The sequence below is a fragment of the Protopterus annectens genome, chromosome 17.part0 (assembly GCF_019279795.1).
Source record: "Protopterus annectens isolate FY-2018-M chromosome 17.part0, PAN1.0, whole genome shotgun sequence".
Classification (NCBI taxonomy): domain Eukaryota; kingdom Metazoa; phylum Chordata; order Ceratodontiformes; family Protopteridae; genus Protopterus; species Protopterus annectens.
In genome coordinates, this window is record NC_056751.1 from 95437432 (window position 1) to 95462525 (window position 25094).

The 25094-nt window shown below is 41.6% G+C and overlaps 1 protein-coding gene across 1 annotated transcript in view; it reads left to right on the forward strand.

Annotated features, from left to right (window-relative positions):
- Positions 1–25094, forward strand: part of DGKQ (diacylglycerol kinase theta) — a 2194335-nt gene that overhangs the window by 897665 nt on the left and 1271576 nt on the right. Inside the window, exon 5 of the mRNA XM_044059107.1 lies at positions 4708–4833. Coding sequence (XP_043915042.1) covers positions 4708–4833 — 126 coding nt within the window. The remainder of the gene's footprint in view (positions 1–4707; positions 4834–25094) is intronic.

Sequence of the window (25094 nt, forward strand, 5' to 3'; positions counted from 1 at the left end):
ATACTCTGCACACTTACACTGCAGAACTGCTCCTTGCCCTCCTTGGACACATCCAGAGCCACTACAGTGGGGAGTGGGGTGCAACAAGTATGTCACAATTTGAAATGTCTCTGGCTGACGGTGATGGCTCTGATACTCATACCTCTCAACTTCAGAGCAAGAAATCTGGACAAAGCCATACATAGAAATAGAAGTGGGACACAGGCCCAAAAATAAGGACAATTTTTAAATATTGCTCTTATAAACTCAGATAATAGAACAGTAGTAGGTCTTGCATTAGTACGAATTTTCTGAAGGGTATGAAATCTGAAACTCAAATGTCTGCCATTATTTTCTAACTTTAATCTTTAACGACTTGCCACTAATTTGCCAGAAAACCACAATTTTATGAAAACCAGACCAAAAATGTGATGCAAAAATATAAAGTTGCCACACAATACAGCTGGGAACCTGTCAAAGAGGGGACACCTTTTTAATATTAACACTGTTAATTTGAGCAGCTAACAAAATAAGAGCATCTACATGCATTTCTGAAATAAAAGTAATCTATAACTCTGATCATTACAGTTATATGTAATTGTAAACTCTCCACGTTTTCTTCCAAAATTGCCATTTTGAGGAGGGATTATTAGGGGAGAGCAACATTTTGAGCCAAAATTGGGGACAATTGAGAGGTTTGGATATTCTTAATTCTACAACGCGATTTGCACGTACCTCTCAACCTCTTAATGCAGGAAATCTGGACAAGGCCAAATATATTGGGGGAACATAAAAACACTACTAAAATTGCTCTTGTATAAACTTAAGACAGTTGATAGAATAACAGGTCTTGCTTTAGCATGCATTTTTCTGAAGGTTATGACGTCTGAAACTTAATGTCTGTCATTTAGTGACTTCATTCCTAAATGATTTGCTAGAAAACCACAAATTTTATGAGGAACAAACCAAAAATAAGAAGCAAATATCTATTCATTCTGCAAAAATATGGACAACAGAGAGGTATAGTTCAACTGGAGCTGTCTGAGTTTGCTACTCTTCCCCCCTCACAAAATTATGGTCGAATGGAGCCTCCCCCCTGCAGCCATTCCAATGTCCCATTCCTTGGTTATTTTGCCCCATTTACCATAAACACTGTAATGTGCATACTGCTTTACTTCTGCGATGATTTAGATTTCATTTGAAAGTTTTATTTTGCATTTTACTGCACAAACCCTAATAGATATCTGTTAAACAAAGCAATGCAGTCTCACAATGAAAATAGACTTAACATTAAAACTTCTCTGCCCCTGAAACTCACATGCATTGAAACAGCATTGAAACCCACATTCAATGAAAATACATTTTGCCAGCGGCAGATAAAGATTAACTTTGGGCTGTTTTCAAAATCATAGGCCCCTTGAACACGAAACATACACATGCTCTTTGTTACACCTTCCTGATTGTATTACATTATATTCCTTGTACAATACAGTACAGTTGTTAGAGGGCATTTTAAATTTATTGTTTTTAACATTTTTCCAGTAAACAATGAAACAAAATGCATGCACCAAAAACTGCCCAATTCAGAACATTTCTATCATAAAAAGTCTACTCAACCTTCTACAGTACACCAGTATCAGTAAATATGCACAATCACTGAAGTAGTAAAATCCACATTAAAGAAATCTGTAACTAATAAAGAGGTTGCTGCTAGCAAACAATTTTATATATCATTGTTTCATCTACAAATAAAGTGTCTGTTGCCCTTGAAGAATAAATTGCCTATGTTGCATGCATTAAAAAAACGATAAGCTAGTAATATCGCAGTAGGGAATGGATGGCAAACTGATAACAGGTTCATAGTTATTAGGTATCTTTGCCAAAAAGGACTGCAGCATCCACCCCCTTTACAATACAGTATCAGCAATGCATTTACCTACTGTGGGAGTAGAACCCACAGCCTTCTGCATCAAAGGCAAGTACACTACCTGTTGTGCTATTAACAATGCAAGCAGACTGAGCATAAGCAGCACTAAACATTTGTTCCCATGCAGCTCTCATCTCCTTGTAAAATCTACTTGAGCTGTATCTCTGAACTTTGCAGCACAAGAAATCTGGAAAAAGCCAAAATTTATTGGGGGAGGGGTAACAAAAGCCCAAAAACCAGGGACACATTTTAAACATTGCTTGTATAATGTTGGAAAGTTGCTAGAATAAAATGCTGTGTTACCACCATACATTTCACTGCCACATCTTGAACTCAGGGGACCCTGTGCAAAACAGTCAGAGAAACATGCCACTATGCCAAATCAGCTGTTTTGTAAAACAGAGGAAGACAGAAACTTAAATGGGTTACCATTTAATGAATTCAGTTCTCACCATAGCTGTCAACCTTGTAGCAAAAAACACCTGAAAAAAGCCAATAATGGGGGAATATAGCTGCAAAACATATTCAGTGAATTCAGTTCTCACCATAGCTCTCAACCTCTTAGCAAAAACATGTGGACAAAGCCAGTAATGGGGGGGGATACAGCCCCCAAACATTCAGTGAATTCAGTTCTCACCATAGCTCTCAACCTTAGCACAAAATACCTGGACGAGGCCAATAATGGGGGAATACAGTCCCAAAAATATGGGCAAATTTCAAATATCCATGTTATAAACTTAGACAATTGCTAGAGTAACAGGTTTTGTGTTACCATGTACTTTCTGAAGAATATGACGTCTGAAATTCAAATGCCTGTTACTTTTAAACATTTGTTAACCAGGAAGCTAATCTGACTTGGAACAAAACAAAGCCAATTTTCAGCAGAGCAGGGAGAAACACTCCAGACACATCTTTGTACGAGATGGGAGGACATGCAGACTCCACACAGATGGCAACCCAGCCAAGAATCAAACCAGAGAACCTGTAGCTGTCAGGCAACAATGCTACCAGTGCACCACTGCACTGCAGACCTTTGCAATGAAAAATGAAGATACAGAAACCACAGATTTTATGAGGAACAGAAGAAATATGAGGCAGAAATCTGCAATTTTTTACAAATAGTGGTGGGTAGGGAATTCAGGTCCTTGCCATCTGCATCCAGGGTACAGGGTCCAAGCTTGAGTGTCTCTACCCACCACTGTGTTCTCTCTAGTCACTAGTATATAGCAACTGGGGCATTTCACACACACACACACACACACACACACACACACACACACACACACACACACACACACACACACACACACACACACACACCTACCAATGTGTCTGGACCCGAAATCCACACGTCCCAATACTTAAACTCCAAACCCGCGCTCAAATCTTTGAAGCAGCAAAACTCCAAACCTGTGCTTGAATCCAACGCTTTCCCTGCAAGAGCTTAAACTCACCTCACCTCTCTCCTGATTGGTTCTGTCTGTGGATGAAGCAGTCCGGAGCTCCTCTGTTCTGTGCAGTCGTCACCGCACAGATTCCTGGGCATCTGCAGGGCAGAAAATGCCTTCCCTGTATCCAGACTGCTGACTCAGGCAGTCTGAGTTCGCACAGATTCCTGGGCATCTGCGGGGCAGTCTGAGTGTGTCTGCCCATGCACAGAAGTTCCGGGACTCGTAAAAATATTTTTTTTTGTTTTTTTTAATTTTATGTTTCACATTTTTTTTTCCTTTTGTTTCTAGGTGGGAGGGCTGCAGTCCTATAGCACGAGCCACCCCTGGACGCTACCCATCAGTAAAGAATGAACGGCGAGATAGAGCAACTTCACATAAAAAAGTTATGTACTCACTATAACATTCCATGTGAGTTGTCCATATCGCCTTCATTCTTACGTCCCACCCTGCAACCCCCATCCAGTCTACTTGGGGTCCGTATAGGGTGCTTTATCTCTTACCCAACTCTCTGAGTGGCATATATATATATATATATATATATATATATATATATATATATATATATATACTACTAAGTAGTCAGGCAGCAAACAGGATCTGAGGGAAGATCAGGGTGCATCATGGCATAGGGAGTTGACCTCAAGCTGGTTGAAGACTGAGCTTTTACAGTTGGCTGAGTTGGAGCCGAAGATCGGCTCCGAACCCATCAGTAAAGAATGAAGGTGAGATAAACAACATACATGGAACGTTATGGTGAGTACATAACTTCATTTTTATTTGTATATTATACATTTTTATGACTGTGGGAATTTTCAGAACTGTCCATGTCCCGTCATTTATCTTCTACTCTTCCCTGTCTTCAGTGCAACTTGCCCTTGACAGGCCAGGGTCTCACAAGTGGAGGAAAACATAAGTGTCCAGGGGGCAAATGAAGAGAAGTTCAGAGCAACCTGTTACAGTGCAGACCAGGTGCCTGTGTTGAGCTTGTTGTTTTGCCCTACTTACTCTCCTGACCAATATCCAGGGTGCAAATGTCACACAAGATTATTGGACTAGAAGACAAAGCTTCACTGAAGGGTTTGTAGCCCTAAACAAAATCTGCTCCCATCTCCTTGCTGTAAATGAGCCAGAAATGCCCCTCAAGTCCTTATCGCCCTAGCTAACTCTTGAAGGATTGAGTCCAATGATTTAACCTGGGTCACATAGGTTAAAATCAGGGCTCGAGTCTTCTGTGCTGCAGACCTAGTTCAGAATGTTGTATTTTTTCTACATGTTCTTTAAATTTCTTAATTTTTTTTGTGTATTTAATATCACAGAATTATTGCCTTACCAAGTGTTTTACTTTCACAGGACACGTATCATCACCATTGGAGGGAAGGAAGTTTCTCTTCAAGTGCACGCTGTGAAGTTTGTAAGAAAACCTGTGGCTCTTCCGAAGTGCTTTCTGGCATGAGATGCGAGTGGTGTGGAATTACGGTATGTAAGGTTCGGCCTTTTGATCTCTAGAAAAACAGTTCACTAAATCATAAAGCATTAACTGTTTTCACTGTTGTGAGTATGGCTCAGAAAGAAATGCAGTAGAATCATTGCAGTATTCACTGTTGCAATTCTCACTTGGGATACCCTGTCCTGCAGATAGCCCACTGCTGGCCAGTCTTTCTGGCCTGTACCCTCAACCTGTGCTTCAGCCAAAGCCCTCCTACCAAGGTGTGAGCATGTCGCTAGTACGAACGGTGCTTCATTCAATGCCATCTGTAGATTTTTCTTGCCATGTAGTTATTGTTATCTCATATGCTCTTCTGAATGTTTGTTAATCAGCCTACTTCCAGACAGAGCAGTGCCTCATCTCAGTATCTCTCTCAGGCTACTGCTGATTCTGTAGTCCATCTGGCAAAAGACAAAAGACCAAAATAAATACGGACTGCACCTAGTGCTGTTTATTACAAAGCTCACAACAAGCTCCAAAATACTAAGCGCTTTCACCATATATAAATCAATAGCTTCTTCAGAGTAAAAGGAACATTACATCACAAACACTTATAATAATTTAACATTCAATGTACCTATCAGAAACCTTGATCAATTAAATATGCTAATTAAACCAATACATTACAAATATAAAAAAATAAATAAAACTGATGATTAAAATAAATCAATCAAATTAATTCAACTTGTAAAGTCAACCCATTACATTCATCTTATGACAAAACAAAATTTTTATATAATATTAAAACGTTATTTAAATTGTCAAAGTATATACAGTACCTACACAGAATAAATCACTCAAACAGTTCATATAAATATTGTTTATATGGTACCAAATAACCATAGATCTCTATTTCAGCATTGGCATAATTGAAATGTGGTTGTTGAGTCCCGGGAAAGATGTGGCATTAAGAATAACTTGGCATTTGTATTCTAGGGACTCAGTTTTGACATTATCGTCACCCCCTCTTTCACTCTTTAATACCCGATCAATCACAAAAAAGAAAAACTTTTTAAAATTAAAACATCCAGTAGAGTGTACATACAGGGCATTATGAGTGTCTTTGTTTTTAATAGCCCTTAGATGTTCTGCAATCCTTTCTCTCAACCTACAAGTAGTTTTTCCTACATAAAAACTTGAGCATGTTGTACATGTTGCCAAATAGACCACCATTTTAGAATTGTAACAACATCTACCTAGGCAGGGGATTGTCCTATTGTACTCCCAAACTGTAACATAGGGTCCGTCATTGATGAATTTGCAGTATCTACATGCCCCGCATTTGTACATATGCGAGCATGTGTGTTCTGCCTTATGCCCTTCCAATAAGTTTTTAATATTTCTCCCTCTTGAAAATACTACACGTGGCATCTGACCTAACTCATTTTTGACTTCAGTATCAAAGGACAAATCCCATGCTCTCCTGATGATCTCTATAACCTGTGGTGTCTGATGGTTATACTTCAAGATAAGTGCACTGGAATCAGAGGTCCCAATTCCTTTCCCAAAGGTCCCACCCATCCCATTCAAAATGGGTGTGAATGATGTATCCCTTTTACCCATCACCTCATTTCTAACTGCTATTAAGAGTTTCAAGGGGTAACCTCGAAACATTCCTATCAAGTTGTACATCTCTTCCTGATACGTGTTGTTGTTACTGACCAATCAAGATAATCGAACCATCTGTTCCTTGACCACACTCTTGTGTTGGAAAGAGGATGGCAACTTGAAAAATGCAATAGTGAATTGGGCTAGGTTTCCTTATTATAAATGTTGCTTTCCAACTCTTCCAATGTTTTGGTAAGTTTCAAATCCAAGAAATCAATCGTTTCACTGTTCCATTTAAAAGTAAAAGAGAGAAATGAAGTTGTGGAGTTGAGATAATCAACAAAATGTCTTGCCTTATCCTCACCCCCTCTCCATAACACTTAATATGTCATCCAAAAACCGATTGTAAAGTACAATCCGTTCATAAAAGGATGACTGAAAAAAGAAAGTCTCCTCCCAATGGAGAAGTACCAAATTGGCGAAAATGGGTGCACATTTGGCACCCATGGCCACCCCTGAAATTTGGTGAAAAATCTCACCCTCAAAACTCAAATAGTTGTTCTTCAGGATCAACTCCATAAAGGCAACCATAATATTTAACTTCACACCATCCACCTACTTATGTTTCAAGAGGCTTTCTCTAAAGTATTCCACCCCTTCATCGTGTGGAATTGATGAAAAGAGATTGACCACATCTATTGTGAGGAATGTCCAGTTCATATCATCCTTATCCAAACTACTTAGGCATTGCAAACAATGACAAGAGTCTTTCAATATATGACTAATCCCGGTCAACACCCCTTGTGTGTTCTTATCGTATGCCACCAGGGGCTCAGTTTTAGAACCTCATGCGGCAACAATTGGTCTAAATGGAGGGTCATTTGTATTGTTCATTTTACTTCTAGAAGCCCTCTGGTACGTGGTGTGGTCATCTAAAATATCATGCTTCTTTGCTATATAATCAATTTGAGACATAATGACCACACCCCCACTCTTGTCAGGCTTCATAATTCTAACCTCCCTGTTGGTGGCCAATTCATTTAGTGCATTTCTTTCAGCCACAGTGAGATTGTCTACATTGGTCACACTGTGTTTGTTTTTCATATAGCCTCTCATGCCATTTATGTACTTTTCAAATGTTAACACATCCCTGTGGGCAGGTGGAACAAAGGTGCTTTTCCTTGTCAAAACAGAGGATGCCACATTCCTTTGATCATTTTGCCCCTTAAAATACAACAACAGATTTAATTGTCTCGTGTACAGTTTCAAACTTGTATATAAATTAACAATATTAAAACAAAAATCAGGAACAAAAGTAAAACCTTTAAAAGTACATTATGGTGCATTTGTTTATTTCTATTGCGCTGAAATTGTAAATAGTGAACCCAGCTTTAGTACTAATCTCACAATGAAATGAGCCATCATCATCATTATTGAAATGCAGTAAATTTGAAAAAGTATTACCAAAGGTTCCATCAGTGCAACTAATGTCACCATTTCCAGAGTTGACATTGGCACCAACAACTACCTCTTCCTCCTGTCGTTGTACCATTGCCCTTTCCTGTTGTAATTGTTGGTCGCCTGTTGTGGTTTCTGATATACATGTTGCTGATTCTCTGGAATCCCTCCACTTTTGTTTCTCAAACGCTGTGATCTCCTCGGTCCATGAGACCAGTCTAAAAAACAAGACTGTTCATCTAAACAGTCACTAGAGTCAGTGTCAAAATTACCAGTTCCAGTCCCGGTACCATTTCTGTACGGCTGATTACCACATGAATCCTGCTTGTTAATATAATTATTGTTGCTTGTCCCAAACGTATATGCCGTATTATTTTTATAGTCCAACATATCCCTTGACAGCTTCTTGATTTAAGTTTTAACATTTTTGTCGACAAACTTGTCAATATTGTTAAGCACTACATTGTAATGTTTAGCATACTGAAAAAACAGCAAGTCGTTGATAATACTTTCATTCAAAAATACAATTTCTTTCTCAAGTGAATCTAACTTACTCTGCTTATTTTTAATGATGATGTCCAGCATCTCCAAACCAGTCCTGTTGAATAAATCAACAAGTTGTTTGTAAGCAGTAGTCCCATTTTTGATCCAATTCTGTAACTTGTTTGATCCTAAGGCCCTTCAATACCTGCTTCAATGTAATAGACTTGGAAAGGAATGCATTATCAAGTTGTAAGCCCTGGTATTTCCGACAAATGGTTTCAAATTGTTGAAGTTGTTTCTTTAAACATGGCGTCGGTAAATCTCTTCCCTCCTCATTCGAGACTGAGAAGTTGACCTCCGGTATTCGGAGCCATTGTTGGATATCCCTCCAGTTGGTTTGTATTCCATCATTTAGTCCACTACCATTGCTGGTCACATTGACACCATTGTTGACTACATCCAGGGCCGATGGCGAATGGAGCGTAAATAGTTCGACTTGTGATTCAGTAAGCGTCGCCTGGGTTTACCTTCCAGCCTCCTTCTGGTTCTGCATTAAAAGAGCTGTAAGCTTCTTTACAGAAGCTGTAAGTTCACCAATAATGGTTTCCATGGTGAAACAAAGTTAATTTCAAGAAATTAGAGTGTTGCAAAAATTGTTCATCGAGTGACAGCCGTAATAACACTTAAATACAACGCACAACCCAAAAGGGTATAAACTTGTAAAAACTTGTAAAAAACAAAGACCAAAATAAAATGCTCTCTGGCATGAGATGCGAGTGGTGTGGAATTACGGTTTGTAAGGTTCGGCCTCTTGATCTCTAGAAAAACAGTTCACTAAACCATAAAGCATTAACTGTTTTCACTGTTGTAAGTATGGCTCAGAAAGAAATGCAGTAGAATCATTGCAGTATTCACTGTTGCAATTCTCACTTGGGATACCCTGTCCTGCAGATAGCCCACTGCTGGCCAGTCTTTCTGGCCTGTACCCTCAACCTGTGCTTCAGCCAAAGCCCTCCTACCAAGGTGTGAGCATGTCGCTAGTACGAACGGTGCTTCATTCAATGCCATCTGTAGATCTTTCTTGCCATGTAGTTATTGTTATCTCATATGCTCTTCTGAATGTTTGTTAATCAGCCTACTTCCAGACAGAGCAGTGCCTCATCTCAGTATCTCTCTCAGGCAACTGCTGATTCTGTAGTCCATCTGGCAAAAGCTTTATGCCTTTTCTAAGGTCCAAAAGACTGAGTTTGGATGCACTCAAAGTGACCGCCCGTCTAAAATGAAAAGGGTGGATCCTCTCAGGCGGAATTTGACATCCCCAACTCTAAATGTGATGAACTGACATATATGGATGATTCCAATACCAAAGATACCCTGCCTTCTGCCTCTCTGGAGACACCATTCATAAGATGATGGAGACTTTACAGTGGGAATCTTAGAAAGACTCTGAAACTCAACAGAGGTATATGGCTTACATGGGTTTATCCCAATCTTGTCCACCAGCAGTTCCTCCAATGCTAGTAGGTTTCCTGGAAGATATATTTCATAATGTACCACTGGAGGCTGACTCCCATCCCTCTTGCCTTCCCGGGAACCATGACTTATTTTATAGTGCCACTGTGTCCCACACATACCTTTTCCAAAACCTTTTGGCCCTTTTGTGGATCCATCTCTGGTGTTCCTGGAGCCTAGTAAGGGGATATGCTTGGCTCCTTCCAGGAATCCTGTTCCCTACAATAAAGAGAACAGAGCTGTAAGTAACTTTGGAAATAAAGTTTACACTGTTGCTTACCCTTTCATTCAGAGCCTTGCACTACCAGTCCCCCATGCTTTTATGCCAAGTAGTACTGAGATGAGGATCAAGACAGGTGACATACAGGATAGGGATATGAGAAAAGATATGCTTGATTTATTTTTAAAATGCTTTTTATTGAAATTGGTGAAAATGGCTTTGTGGCTCTCTCCTTCTGTGATTCTGTCACGTTCTCGTGAGACAGCAGAAAAAAACGCCGAGCTTCAAATATTCCTCAAAGTGATATACACATGAGAGGCATGGCATGGTGTGTGTGTGTGTGTGTGTGTGTGTGTGTGTGTGTGTGTGTGTGTGTGTGTGTGTGTACACATGTGACCATTAATTTGTGGGTTGGTGTGGATTCCAAATTCATCCTCATTCAGTAAAAAAAAAATCCTAAGTTTAGAGCAAATCTCATTTTATTGTGTAGCATTCCTTTTTGTTGACTGTATCTACTTTTGTAGTTTCAGACAGTGACAACAGTTTTTATACCAGAAAAAGTCCAACAATGGAGTTCACAATCTCTTAGACTTTTATTACCATGAAATAGGTCAGACAAAGTCAAACATGTAATCTCAAATATATTATACTTCAAACTGAGACACATATAACCTGTTATTCAAAAGCCTGCCTAACACTGTGAAAGGCTAGTAAGTAACTTTTCTCTGTTTCACCTAAAGCAACACTCGTCAGCTGTAACAGCTGCTGTCCTAGATCAAACCTGAGACTATCCGGTATAGAAATAGCACTTTATCCCTTCAGTGTTTGCGCAGTGGCTTTCTCAAAGTTCATGCTGTGGCTGCACATTTAAAGCCATTATCTCTGCCCTTTGACTGACAGCCCTATATGGCTAAGACATTCATCAATATTGCTGTTCCCAAACACATCACACTCTGCTATCCCTGCCAGCTTAGGGAAGGTGTCTGCCACAAAGAAATGTTTAATGCTGCATGCGCTGTTTCTAGACTGCCTAAAACAGGGCTACAACAACTGATTAGGAGTCTTTTTCCCCCCTTATAGAAATAGTAATATTTAGGAATCAGAATTGCTGCATCCAACTTAAGTTGTACACTTATAGCATCTGTGCGCACATTTTCTGTTCTTGTGCCAGACAGTTGAACTTCTCCACGAACTCCATACTTGAAGAGGTGGCTCTAAATAACCGGGGGCGGGGGTTGTAGTTATCGAGTGCTCAGATGTGATTGACATACTTAGTGTTTCTCTGAGGCTACTTCAGTAACTCCCGAAATTGTTGTCACTGCTGGTGAGTTTTTTTTATTAATTCATTTTACCCATTACGTTTTGGTTAATATACCTCAGCTGTCCCTGCAGCATTAGCAAGTTGTTAGCTTCACTTTATACCTTTTGAGATTTTGTGTATGAAATAGGATGGCATCTAGGCAATCCTGCATTAGAGCAGCTAAGAACTACTTATAACTAATATGAGCTTTCTTTGCAGGGACAGCCAAAAAGTAATAGTTTTTGCATTATATTAGTGTAGACAGTTTCAGAAAACGTAAACGTGTGCGGGAAATGTTCTTCGTCATTGTGTTGATGTTGTGTTTTTTAGTTTAGGTTAATGTTTTGTTCCTGTCCGTCTTTTTTTCTTTTCTTTTTTATTATTATTAGAATGCTTTTTTATTGAAATTGACTTTGTGTCTCTGTCCTTCTATGGTTCTGTCATGCTCTTGCAAGACAACAGAAATAACGCTGAGCTTCTAGCTGTTAAGGGGCACATCCACAAAGACATGACAGAACCACACAAGGATGAAGTGGAATGCAGTGTACTATGAGCGCCATTAAACGAAAACATAACATAACACACACACACACAGAAAAATTTATAATTCTCTAACTGAATAATTAGTAAATCGGTCAGAGCCACAAATGTGACAGGACCACAGAGGGACAGTGCGGGATGCATTGTATTACAAGCGGCATTAAACGAAAACATAACACACACACACGCACACACACTCCCACACGCACACACACACACACACACACACACACACACACACACACACACACCGTCTCAAAAACACAATTTTAGTTTTATACAAACACACACATTCATACACACACACACACACACACACACACACACACACACACTCTCTCTCTCTCGCATCTCCCTATATCATGTCACACACACACACACACACACACACACACACACACACGCACACACACACACACACACACACACACACACACACACTCTAAGTCCTAAAAACACAATTTTAGTTTTATACAGAATTAATATTGTATTTTTCTTAAAACTAAAAAGCAAAAAATAAAAATATAAATAAAAAATATTTTTTAATAACGAATACTTTGTATTCATTCACTTTAAAAAGTAACAAAAATAAGGAAGACGAGTGAAAACTATCTAAAAGAAACACAGGCAAGATGATTTCAGAAAAGCATTTGAGGTTGGTTTTGCTGATTCTGGTAATGGGGTACCAGAAGAAGTAGTAGGAATCAGCAAAACCAACCTCAAATACTTTTCTGAAATCAGCTTATCTCTGTTTCTTTTGCAAAGTTTTCACTCTTTTAGAGCGACTGAATAAAAAGCATACTTTATTAAAAAAAATCTTTTTTATTTATATTTTTATGTGACCTATCCTTTCAAGTCATGATGTAGTAGAATAATCATACAAGGCAGCAATGGGTCAGTTATCAGAGACGTGCCTAGCTGAGGACTGTGCCCCTGACAGATCCTGTGAAAAAAAAAGCTCTTAAATGCTCCATTGAGTAATAATGTCTTCTTTGGTTTATAAGGTGTGCAAGAAATTGGAGGAGAGGGGAAAAACAGTCTGTCAGACATTTTTTAGACCTTTATGCCTAGGTATAATAGGAATTGTCCCTCCAAAACCTGACCTTCTAATTCTAGACAGTAGTACACCAGATCTGGTAAAGGGAAAAATAGAAAATACAGACAGGAATGGTAAGCTAAACCAGAAGAAAAGTATGGGACCTTTCAGGTATAGAACCCCCAGAAAGATCAACCATGACTCATCCAAGAGGCACCCAAACCCTCTCCCCCAACACTGACTCCCTCTTCACAAAAAGTTGGAGGGCACTTGTTCTTCTTTGCAAATAGATAGTAGGAAATTTCCAAAGGCAAGTAGGTTTTAAATGTTATAAAAAAGTGGATACAAGTTTCAGTTCCTGGAAAGTCCTCACTGTATTGTATCCCTCTAGTACCCAAAGACCAGTTGAGTCTTTTCCCGTAAGTCCAAGAAAACATGTGGACCACAGTGAAAATTCTGGAGATGGGAGATAAGGTCAAGGATTCTACTTGATGCTCTTTCTAGTGCCAAAAAAAGAAGCTCATTGGAGACGCATTTTGGTCCTGTTCCATCTAAACAAGTCCTGAAAGATCCCAAACGTCAAAATACTCACACTGCAAGAAATCATGCTCTTACTACCTCAAGTGGCCTTCATGGTGACTTTAGACCCATCTGCATATCCTCATAGCCAAAAAGGTTTAGAAGTTTTCTGTGGTTTGTAGTGGGTGGACTTCACTACCAGTTCATTGTCTTGCCCTTTGGCTTATCCACTTCACCTGGAATATTTTCAAAATGTCAGGCTCCAGTAATTGCCCATTCATGATAAAGGACTTTCAAATCTGCTCATAGTTAGACAATTGCCTGATCCTGGCAGAGTCCTACCAGGGTATTATATTGTCACTGGACTTCATCCTGGACTGTTTGAAGGGCCTGGACCTTACTATCAACAGAAATCCTTCCTGACTTCCTTTCAGAAAGTATTATTCCTGAGAGTGCAGGCCTGGACACCACTCACCTCAGTACAAAAAAAATGATACAACACACCCTGCACCTGTAAAGATCCTACTTGAAAAATTTCCTCCTCCTCTGCCCCCTTCTCCCTTCTACCCACTCCCTCTCTCTTTCCTCTATCCTAACCCCCCACACACACACACAAACACACTCCTAAGTTTTTTTTTTCTTTTCTACCTCCCTCTTCTGTAACCTATGCAAACAGTCTCCTAAATACTCTCTAGTTCTTTTCACAACCTCCACCTTGGCCTCTGCTGAACTTATCCTGCCTCCCCCACAATTTTTCCCAAAATCATCTATATGCTACAATTACAATCCTGCATGTCTGCCAGGCCTTCCTTTCCTCTTTCACCTATTCCTTAACACTCAACTACTGTTTCAACTATATGTTGTTATAAAATATGAAATTGCATCTCCTTAAGAATGTTTAACCATAATCTATATCCTGACTTTTGTATTTGTCTGTATCTGTATTGTTTTTTCCCATTTTATGCATATGTAATTCACTTTTGTAACTAATTGTAAACATTGTAACTTGGAGCTTTTCTCCTCAGGTCTCTGCTGATAAAGGGCACCTGCCCAGCCAGACTAACCCGGTTAACAAATGGCAAATAAAATAACAGATCCATGAAAAACATTTCATAGATGAAGAAACTTTGGGCTGCCTGGAAAAGGAAGCTACAGAAGAAGTGCAAAAGCTCAAAGAACAAACTCCAGAAATTTTTGAAAGGTATAAATAAGAAGCATGGATATGAGAAAGAAAAAAGAGATTCTGATATGATGCAATATTTATGCAAAGGAGAAATCCAAAGCTAATCAATACAAAAAAAGCAGTTCCAAAGTTACTAAGAGAAATACAGGCAAAGTTACCTAAATATGGAAAATTTCACAGTACAATAACTAAGAAAACAAAGGGGAAATATAGTAAAGAATATTAGTAAGGTAGAAGTTAAACAAATAGAAACTGAAGTCATGCATTATCTGTGAAGTGAAGGATTTAGTGTAGAAAACCCAGCACAGCATGATGGCATAATAAGTCCCCAGATTAAGAAGAAACAAGTGGAGTGGGAGGTATATGAAGAAGAAGAAGAAGAAGAAGACATATGGACATGGGACAGAAAAAGAGACTCAATTTGGTGCAGTATTCATGCAAAGGAGAAAGCAACACTAAACAATATAAAAAAGCAGCACCAAAGATATTTGAAGAGAAAAACAGGCAAAGGTATCTGAATATGGGAAATTTCACAATACAAAAAAAAAGAAAGAAATCAAAGGGGGAAAGTAGAAAAGCGGATTAGTAAGGAAGAATTTAAATAGAAGTGCCAATTATGAATTATCTGCAAAGTGAAGAATTTAGTGTAGAAAATCCAATATAAGTAATGTCTCAGTGTGATGGAATAATGAGTCCCCAGATTAAGGAGAAACAGGAGGAGCTGAAGGCATCTGAAGACTTGTCATATGGTGATGCTCTGGAGCCTTCTGTAGGAGACCAGTACAAAAGTTCAGTTGAAGTTGCACAGCTACAGAAGGAGCAGGAAACAGAGGAAACTTTGTCATAGATAATGTTGCAAGGTGATGGGCCAATAAATTCCCATCTGAAGGAGCAGCTGATGAAGCAGGGTGCTTCTGAAGAGAATATGCTGCAGGAAGATGTTCTGGAAGTTTCTGTAGAATACTCACTGGAAATAGAGAGCAAAGAGCATGCTCTCAGTCTTGAAAAAAATGATCTAAGGGAAGAGCTGCTTGATTTAATTGTGATGGATAGGCATATTAACATTAATGAAAGAAATTGATTACAGTAAGTAACACCCAAAATGTTATAAGTTTGATAATACAGATGAAAACCGTAATTAGAACTGTTAAGAGAAATTTTTGGAACAAACTACCTATCTATATCAAACAAAGCTCCTCATTAGCACTCTTCAAGAACAATCTTGATGATTGGATGGGAAATAGGAAATTCACCCCGGGAATCACTTCTGTGGCTCTCCTCGACAGTGGCACAAGAAAATAATTTTCTTGGGTGGCGACTGCCAGGGTACCTTTTTGGCTGGGCTTATATAGGCCCTATGGCCAATAGCCTAGTACCTACCTATGAACCTATAACAGAAATAAATAGGATATATTACTGTGCAGCTAAATTTTAACAGACAAAATGTTACCATAAAAATATGTATCAATAAGGGGAATGAAGCGAAGAAATAAAATGCTACCATGGAAGCACTGAATAGAGAAAACTATAAAGCAATTAATACAAGCTCTTGTTGTTTGTCTTTCGGCTTTTCCTGGTTAGGGGTCGCCACAGCAGAACTCCGGTCCGCTAGTGATTGGCAGTTGGTTTTTATGGTGTTGAGTTGCCAGCCCGACACCCAACCTTCAACAAAGGCATGCCCATTCAACGCATGTCTTTCGAAAGCCCATTTGACCGCAGGGAGGACATGCAGACTCCACACAGAAGGCACTCCCAACCCAAGCCGAGAATCGAACGGGAGAACCTCTTGCTGTGAGGCAACAACACCACCGCTGCACCATCGCGGAATCCAAAGCAATTAATACAAGATGTATCAATATTGGAAGAAGATAGAAGAGGGAACAGATCATCAAAAATACTTAGAAAGATAGATGTGGTAAAAACAATGCACATTGTCGAATCAGACCAGGATCTATCATACAGTGCTGCAAATAATAAACTACAGATATCAGTACAGATAGAAAAAATTAGAAGATATACAGATAAAGATAAAGGAAAAGTGCAAAATAAACAATTCATTGATGACCCAAAAGGTATTTTAGAGAACTGACAGACAAAGGAAAAGGAATAGAACCACCACCCAAAAACAGAAGAAGTAGACACAGTTTGGAGAAATATTTATGAAGACTCTGTAGAATATGGCAAAGATGTTGAATAGCTAGAAGAATTAAAAGAAACAGTAAGGAGCAGAAGATGTGAAATGGAATGAAGTAATAGCTGGATAAGTTGAAACAAAATTAAGAAAAGCTCCTAAGTGAAAAACCCCAGGCCTAGACACAGTACCTAACTTTTGGCTAAAAGTGTTAATATCTTTACACAAATATTTAGCCGTCAGTAAGAATTACTTATTGGTTCATCCCGAATAGATACCAATCTGGTTAACAATAGGAAAAATGATACTCCTCCTTGAGAGTAAACCTGCAAGCCATCTTAAAAACTATAGACCAATAACTTAACCTTCCAAACTATATACTGGAATTAATGCAGACAGAGTTTGTTGTCATGTGGTAACAAAAGAAAGTCATATGGAACTAAGGATCATTTGTTGCTAAATAAAGCCATAATAGAGAATTGTAAAAAGGGGAAGAATCCCACATTAATGGATAAAGGAATGCTTACAGGTATATATGATGCACTCTACATTGATCAGTTACAATACAGTGACCATGAAACAGTGCAAACCACTTTGCAGTTAAGCCAAGACAAAGAGCAAATTATTATCCTAAGGATAAAAATTCAAAGGGGGATAGTCCAATGTGATTCTCTGTCAACATTTTGCTGTTTTGTCTCGCCTTTATCACATTAAACTGTTTAACAGATTAGGACATGGCTAGAATTTGGTTCCCAGAAAAATGCCTTGTTTAAAAACTTCTCATATACAGTTCACCAGATGAGGAGTTGAATGCGCAGTTGCAAGTAGTGACAATTTTGTCAAATTATATAAGAATGCTTTTGCACATTTATTAAGACCAAATGACATTGTTTAAAGCAGAAAAGCTTCAGTGCTAAGAAAATGTCAGTCTGGGACAGTAATGTGATTCACACACACACACACACACACACACACACACACACACACACACACACACACACACACACACACACGCTCACAAAACCCTTGGCTGTCTCATTACTAACATACCCCCATCATATAGGCATCTAATGTACTTGAGGACAAAATTGGGTTAGGTTGCATGGCTAACCTTGTAAGACTGCTGGGCAACAGCCTAGTACAAACCTATGAACCTGTAAAGGAAACAGGATGAACTGCATAAATATTTGGGAATTGATGAAGGATTGGCAATAAAACCTGAACAAATGTGAAAAATCATCAGTAAGTAGTGCTTCAAAAGACTAAAACTAATACTGAAAACTGCCTTAACATCTAGGAATAAAGTCCAAGCTGTAAACCAAAATGCTTTTCCTATTCTAACTTACAGTTTTGGGGCAATTGCCTGACCTCAAAAGGTATTGGATCAGTTGTACAGGAAAACAAGAAAAATGCTTCATGCTTATTAGCAAATGACATATAAAACTCTGTGGACTTTCACAAAACCGAATACTTATATAGAGCTGTAGTCACGGACTGCATATCTGCTGGCCTCTCCAGATCAAACGTAATGAATATTTTAAAATATGAGGAGAATTTTCTGATGATTTCTCTGCTTAGTTTAGCAGAAGCATTTTGGTATCAAGTGGGTATGGAAATCAAACCAGAAGCATACAAAAATCAGACAGCAACTGAATATGCCAAAAACAAAAGAAAGAAGAAAGAATATACGGAGAATGATCAGATGAGAAGGAAAACTGTGGAAAAGGCATAAATATTGTGGCAAGTACAAAGATCTCCTGGAACAACCACGTATTGATCAGGATTTGACACTGGAATGGTTAAGAAGAGGTGACTTGAAAGGAAAAGTTGAAAGGTTAATAATGGTGGTCCAGGATAGTGGACTATGTACATGTTGGTTTACAAAGTCCATTGAACATGTGGGAGAAACAGACAAATGCAGGTTCTGTAAAAAAAGAACTGGAAGAAATCATTGCTGGGTGTTACACATTCATGGCAGAGGACCCATATATTGAAAGTGCAATAATGTGGCAAGACTGTTGCACTGGGGATTGTGCAAATGTTACAGTACTGAAGTAGTTGAAAGGCACTGGAAGCATGAACCACCAGAGAAGTGTTGAGAATGATTGTTTATATCGCACAGGATAATCCATTACCAACACTTCAAATAATAGGTATGAGAAAACCGGATTTAGTAGTCCATGAAAAAAAGACAATAGTAGCACTGATCATTGAAGTTTCACATCCTAGAAAATCGAAAGCAATTTTCAACAACTCTTGCCTTCTCTTCAAAAGGCCTGCAAATCATAACTGAGGCTATAATGTCTGCTACAACAGAATCATGGCTTCTGAAGTGGAAGAGATTTCCTGACATACTTAGAAGCAAGGATATCCACTCCCTTGCTTTGTTCATTAGCTACATAGAAACTTGGGTCATTTATTTATACAGAAATCATGCTATTTTTCGGTGAAGGTGTGTACATATATGCAGTATCATTGTGCATAGGATCCTGTCTTCAGATTGCAGCTTGACCTTTCTGTTGAGTTTCTTAAAAGTTGTCCTTCAGTTAAAACCTCTGAAAAGGGTAGAGCTTGCACACCAGGACTTGAAGTTCATGTTAGAAATTAACATTTTCACCTCAGTTTGAACCAACATCCTAAGGAAATCTGAGCTACTTTTGAAGGACAAACTCCTTTCTAGTGGCTGTCATTTGGAGGAGAATTTTGGAACAGATAGCATGAATGTGTACTATATACCTTCTTACACAGTAATAATAGAATGAGTGTTTATTTAAAGAGTAATTCTTCCATTATGTATAAAATATCTGCTGTAACTAGGCATTCCATTTATCACATTTTTCACAGAGTATCAAAATACTGTGTAGGAAAGGCTTATTTAAACTCTACATACTTAAGATATGTACAGAGAGTTGAGGAACTACATGAGAGTGACATACGTCTCTCACAAACTTTTATCAACATTTTTCTGTCATTTGGAGGGGACAAGAGCCCTGTTTGTTACTAATTGAGCTGTGCCGAACAAGTGCCAAACATCTGTTTTACCTTTATGTGCCAGATCTTCTTGTACCTTTCAGAATGTTTGTGCACACTGTAGGTCTGTTAAAGGTGGTTTGTTATATAGTAGGAGCATACAGTGAAGGTAGATATAGTAATTTAACAAGATTTAAGAAAGTCTTGTACAGGTTATTTTGTTTTCTCTTTAATGGCAGAATTAAGATAAACTACATTGTCATCTGTAGTTTCTGGACTTTTACTGACTTCTGAATATCCGTACTTGATCTCCAGAGTATCTGAACTGACTTCTGAATATTTAAACTCCTGGACGTTTGAACTGACTTCTGTACTCAATCTTCTGAGTATCTAAACTGAAGATCTGAAGTAGGATGTTCATTTGTCAGCAACCTGTGGGTTACGGATCCGATATCGGATCCGAGCCGGCAACTTGTTTCAAGCTAATAGATCCGAGCTCCTAGCTCCTCCCTTCACCCATAATCCCCTGCTAACCCTCCATGACCTCAGATCTAGTTTGCCGTGCTTGTGGATGGCTGGATCCTTTTGAGCTCGTCAGCTAAGTGAAAATTTTACTACTTGTATCTGTACTTTCCTGTCAGAATTTTTTTTCTTTTTTAGTTAAAATTAATCAAGTAAAAGTGTGCAAGTGTTAGGCTCCTTATTTTTTGTTTTTTAATTAGTTACCCCTCCCTTTGCTGGTCGATAGTGTGTGAGTGTGTGTTGCATTTCTTTTGGGGCCTGTGTGTGTGTGTAGTTGTTTCTCTTTTTTTTTTTCTTAAAAAAAAAAAAAAAATGGCTGAGGCCCCAAAAGCCATATTTTCCAAATGTACCAAGTGTGGCCATAAGCTGTCCCCGGTGCCTTGGGGTTGAACACCTTACCTCAGGCTGTACCATCTGTGCAGCGTTCAACCCCAGGGCACTGAAAGAGCGGAGGTCGAAGCTGGTCCTGGCGGGACTTTTACCCCCGGACTCGGCTTCGGCCTCCGCTACCTCTGCTGCTCCCGTGGCTCCACCACAGCCTGTGGTCGCTGCCACTCCTGCCCCCTGCCTCCGTCTGGGACTCAAACTCCCGCTAAAGTGTCGGAGGACAGGGAGGCCAGGAGGGAGAAACGGAGGGAGAAGCACCACAAGTGGCGGGCTGAGACCTCCGTTTCGGCCCCGCCAGCTAAGCGGGCTTCTCCCTCCACTGCTTCTAGGTCTCCTCCTCCTCGGCTCCGATCCCCTTGTTTCTCCTCGGGGCTCGAGGAGGAGGAGATCCAATCTCCGTCAAGGTCATCGAGGCAGCATTCCAGGCCTGCCTCGGTGGCCTCTTTGAGATCTACTTTCAGTTTATCCGATGCAGACTTGGACCGGATGATGCGAAGATTCATCCAGGCCCAGCTGCAGATGGGAGTGCTCTTGCCTCCCCCCTCCCAGGGGGGGAGCTCGACACCCTTTTTCCACCCTATTGCTCCTTCTCCGACCCGCTATCTGGAGCCAGGGGTGGGTCGGCACCGACAGTACTTGGTACTTCGGATCCGACCCTGCCCTCGAGTCTGCTGGATCCGACCTCTCGGAGCTGTGGTCCGAGCTTCGGATCCGGGGGATTCAGTGTGCCTTTGGCTCCGTCCAGGTCAGAGCACACTGGTCCCTCGGATCTGACGGTCTCGGCGCCGGCTCCGATCCCTTCATCGGATCCGAGTGGGAGCCGACTTTCGGATCCATTAGAGAGTGGCTCTCCCTCGGCCTTCGATGTTGTGGAGAGGGCTCTGTTGATAGCATCCGGACCCCCGGTCCTTGCATCGGCTCCTCCCTGCACTCCCTCTCTGCTGGGCTAGGCTTCCATCACTCGGCCAAAGGGACAGCCTGCTTCGATGTCACAGATGGTTCCATTGGAACAAGATGTTGCTGGCGAGGCCTCCTCGGACAGTCCCCCGAGGAAGCTCCCCGTAAGCATAAGTGCAAAAGGAGGCACGTGGACTCCCCTGAGTCCTTAACCGAGGACACAGACTTGGAGGAAGGGGAAGGCTCCCCAAGATCGCCCCCTGAGGATGTCTCCTTTGGAGACATCATGGAGATGCTGAAAATCAGAGGTGGGTGGTCTGCCCCCAAGTCTTCCTCTGACGAGTCCGTGTTTCTGGAGGCATTCGGGGCAGGCCCGTCTACCTCTTGGGTGTCCCTTCCGGCCGACCCCCTGGTGGACCTCATTACCACCAGGGCGTGGAAGGATCCGGACACCGTGGAGCCAATACCAAAATGCCCGGATGGGATTCTTAGCCCCCCCTCTCAGACCGATCACATTGGAGTAAGGGGCCCCCCATAGATGCCATGTTGACAGCAGCAGCCACAAAGAGGGAATTGGCTCAGGAGAGCCCCTAGGTCCATCCACCGAGCAAAGAGTCCCGTTTGATATACTGCTTAGGGAAGTGAGTCTTTAGTTCAGCGACCTTCTCAGTAAGGTCTCTGAACTATATGGCACATGTCATCAGGATGCAGTGGGATCTTATCAAAGAATATGCTGCATCCCCCCCTGAGTCCATGTCGGAGGATGAGAAACAATTGTACTCCACCTGAATGCCCACTCTGAGATCGATTTCAAACACCTCTATGCGGCTATTATCCCACGCCACAGAGGGAGCCGCTAGGGCTAGCGGAGCAGGCCTAGTCATGAGACGTCAGGCCTGGCTCCATCATTGCGATTTTGCGGAGCCCTTTAAAGCGTCCTTCGCGAATGCCTCTTTCGATGGTTCTGCCCTATTTTGCAAAACAGTTTGCGAGACACTTGTCCAGAGCGAGAAGGACGGGAAGACGTTGTCTGCCGTCGGAGTCCGCTTCTCTGCTCCCCAGCGGTCCTTTTCGAGGAACCAGAAGGGTCAGAAGAAGATGTGGTTCCGAAAATCACAACATTTCCAACCAGCTCCGGACAACCAGTCCTACCGTGGCAGAGGTGGACAGGGAGGACACCGCCCCAGGGGCAGAGGGGCTCCAAGAAACTTTGGGTCCAGAGAACCTTTCTCTGAGCGGCCCACGCAGCAGCCCTGAGGGGTTGCCCAGCTGCTCCACTCTGGAGGCAGTCGGGGGGCGCTTTTCAAAACACCTAGCGGCATGGAAGTCCATCACAACAGACCGCTGGGTGCTTCTCATCATATCCAGAGGGTACAAAATACCAATACTCCATGTCCCCAAATCCAAGAACCTCCCTGATGTACCACCCGATCAGAGGGAGGCCGCAGCTGCATAAATTCAGCAGCTGCTAAGAAAAAGAGCCATCTAGCCCGTCCCCCAAGACCAGCTCGGATTAGGGTTCTACTCCAGGTTCTTTTTGGTGCCAAAAAAGGCGGGGGACTTGAGACCGATCCTAGACCTTTCCCACTTGAACCTGTCAGTAACCAAGGAAAAATTCCGGATGGTCACTCTTCAATCTATTCTCCCCCTTTTGAGGGAGAACAATTGGATGTGCTCTATAGACCTCAAGGATGTGTACTACCACATTTTAATGGACAAACGATCCAGGAGGTTCCTTCGCTTATGGCTGGGGGCCAGTCACTACCAGTTCAGGGTCCTTCCCTTTGGCCTCACCACAGCCCCCAGGGTGTTCACCAAGGTATTAGCAGTGATTGCGGCCCAACTGAGACTCAAGGGAATACAGGTCTTTCCATACCTGGACGACTGGCTCCTGACCGCACCAACAAGGCATCTACTTTGCTCAGCCAGAGACTTCTTTCTCCATCTAGCCCCACAGTTAGGCATTACTATCAACATCGGCAAATCTCTACTGGCTCCAACGCAGGTCATAGAATTCATAGGTGCCAGAATAGACACCAAAGATTTGCGAGCCTTCCTAAGTTCCAAGAGAATCCGGAACTTACAACTTCATGTGCGGGCTATCCTCCATTCAGAGGCTTCACCAGCGGAATTGGTCCTGAGGGCACTAGGCTCCATGGCAGCAGCGATTACGCACCTTCCATGCGCCCGTTTGAACATGCGGGTACTGCAATGGACTCTGCTAGTGCAATGGTCCTTTTTATCCCTTCCTCTCCACTATCCCATTGCTATCAGCAAGGCTTGCAGGAGGGCACTACTATGGTGGCTCCAAGCCTTGAACTTCCATACGGGCCATCCCTTCTGCACCTCTCCCCCTCTCGCCACGGTGACCACGGACGCTTCCCACCTCGGGGGGGGGGGCATTATTCAGGCAGGACAGTCCAAGGCACGTGGAACGATACAGAGACCTCCCTGCATATCAACGTTCTGGAGTTGAGAGCGGTGCTGTTGGCATTGCAAGCACTTCAGGGCTTCCTCCCCACAGGAATGATTACAATTCAGTCGGACAACATGTCGGTTGTCTGGTATATCAACAAACAGGGGGGAACCAGATCTTACCCTCTATGCCACGAAGCCATGAGAGTGTGGGAATGGGCGATCTCCACCAACCGCTTTCTGATTGCAACGCACATTCTGGGGAGGACCAACATTCTAGCGGACAAGCTCAGTCGCACCCTTCTTACCCCGTACGAGTGGTCTCTCAATCCACTAGTAGCGAAGCAGATATTCGCAACATGGGGGCAACCCTGCTGCGATCTTTTTGCATCTCCATCAAACACCAAATGCGACAATTTCTTCGCTCTAATCCCCCCTCCAGGGGACACTCCAAGAGATGCTCTGGTGCATGCTTGGCCACCCGGTCTACTCTATGCATATCCTCCTCTACCACTAATGATACAACTCTTACAGAAAGCCTCGTGGTTGGGGAGCAAGATGATTCTCATTGCCCCATTCTGGCCTCGGCAAATTTGGTTCCCTTACCTGTGGTCTCACCTTGTGAATCACCCTTGGATTCTAGATCCCATTCAGGATCTCATCTCCCATCCGTCGAACTTACCAACTCCAAACCTGGACAATCTGAAACTGACAGCTTGGTTGCTCCAGTTCCACTCCTAGTTAGGACTCCCGGTATCTCTTCACCAGTCAAAGCCATCCTCATGGCAGCGCATAAGCCCTCCACCAGGAAAGTGTACCACAGTAAATGGAAACGTTTTTCCATCTGGGCGGAGCATCACGGTCTAGATCCCTTTACGGCTCCTCTTCCATCCATATTAGACTTCCTAACTGAACTTTTTCAGGAAGGCGCTAGTTGTTCAACTGTCAAAGTGCAATTGGCAGCCATATCACATTACTATGTGGGACATGATACAGGGCCCTTGATGTCGGCCAAGTTGTGTAAAACCTTTCTCAAGGGCACCTTTTTACTTAGACCCTCTGTAAAGGAAGCCGTGCCCCCCTGGGATCTTACATTAGTTCTTCAAGCCTTGACTGCTCCACCAGATCTC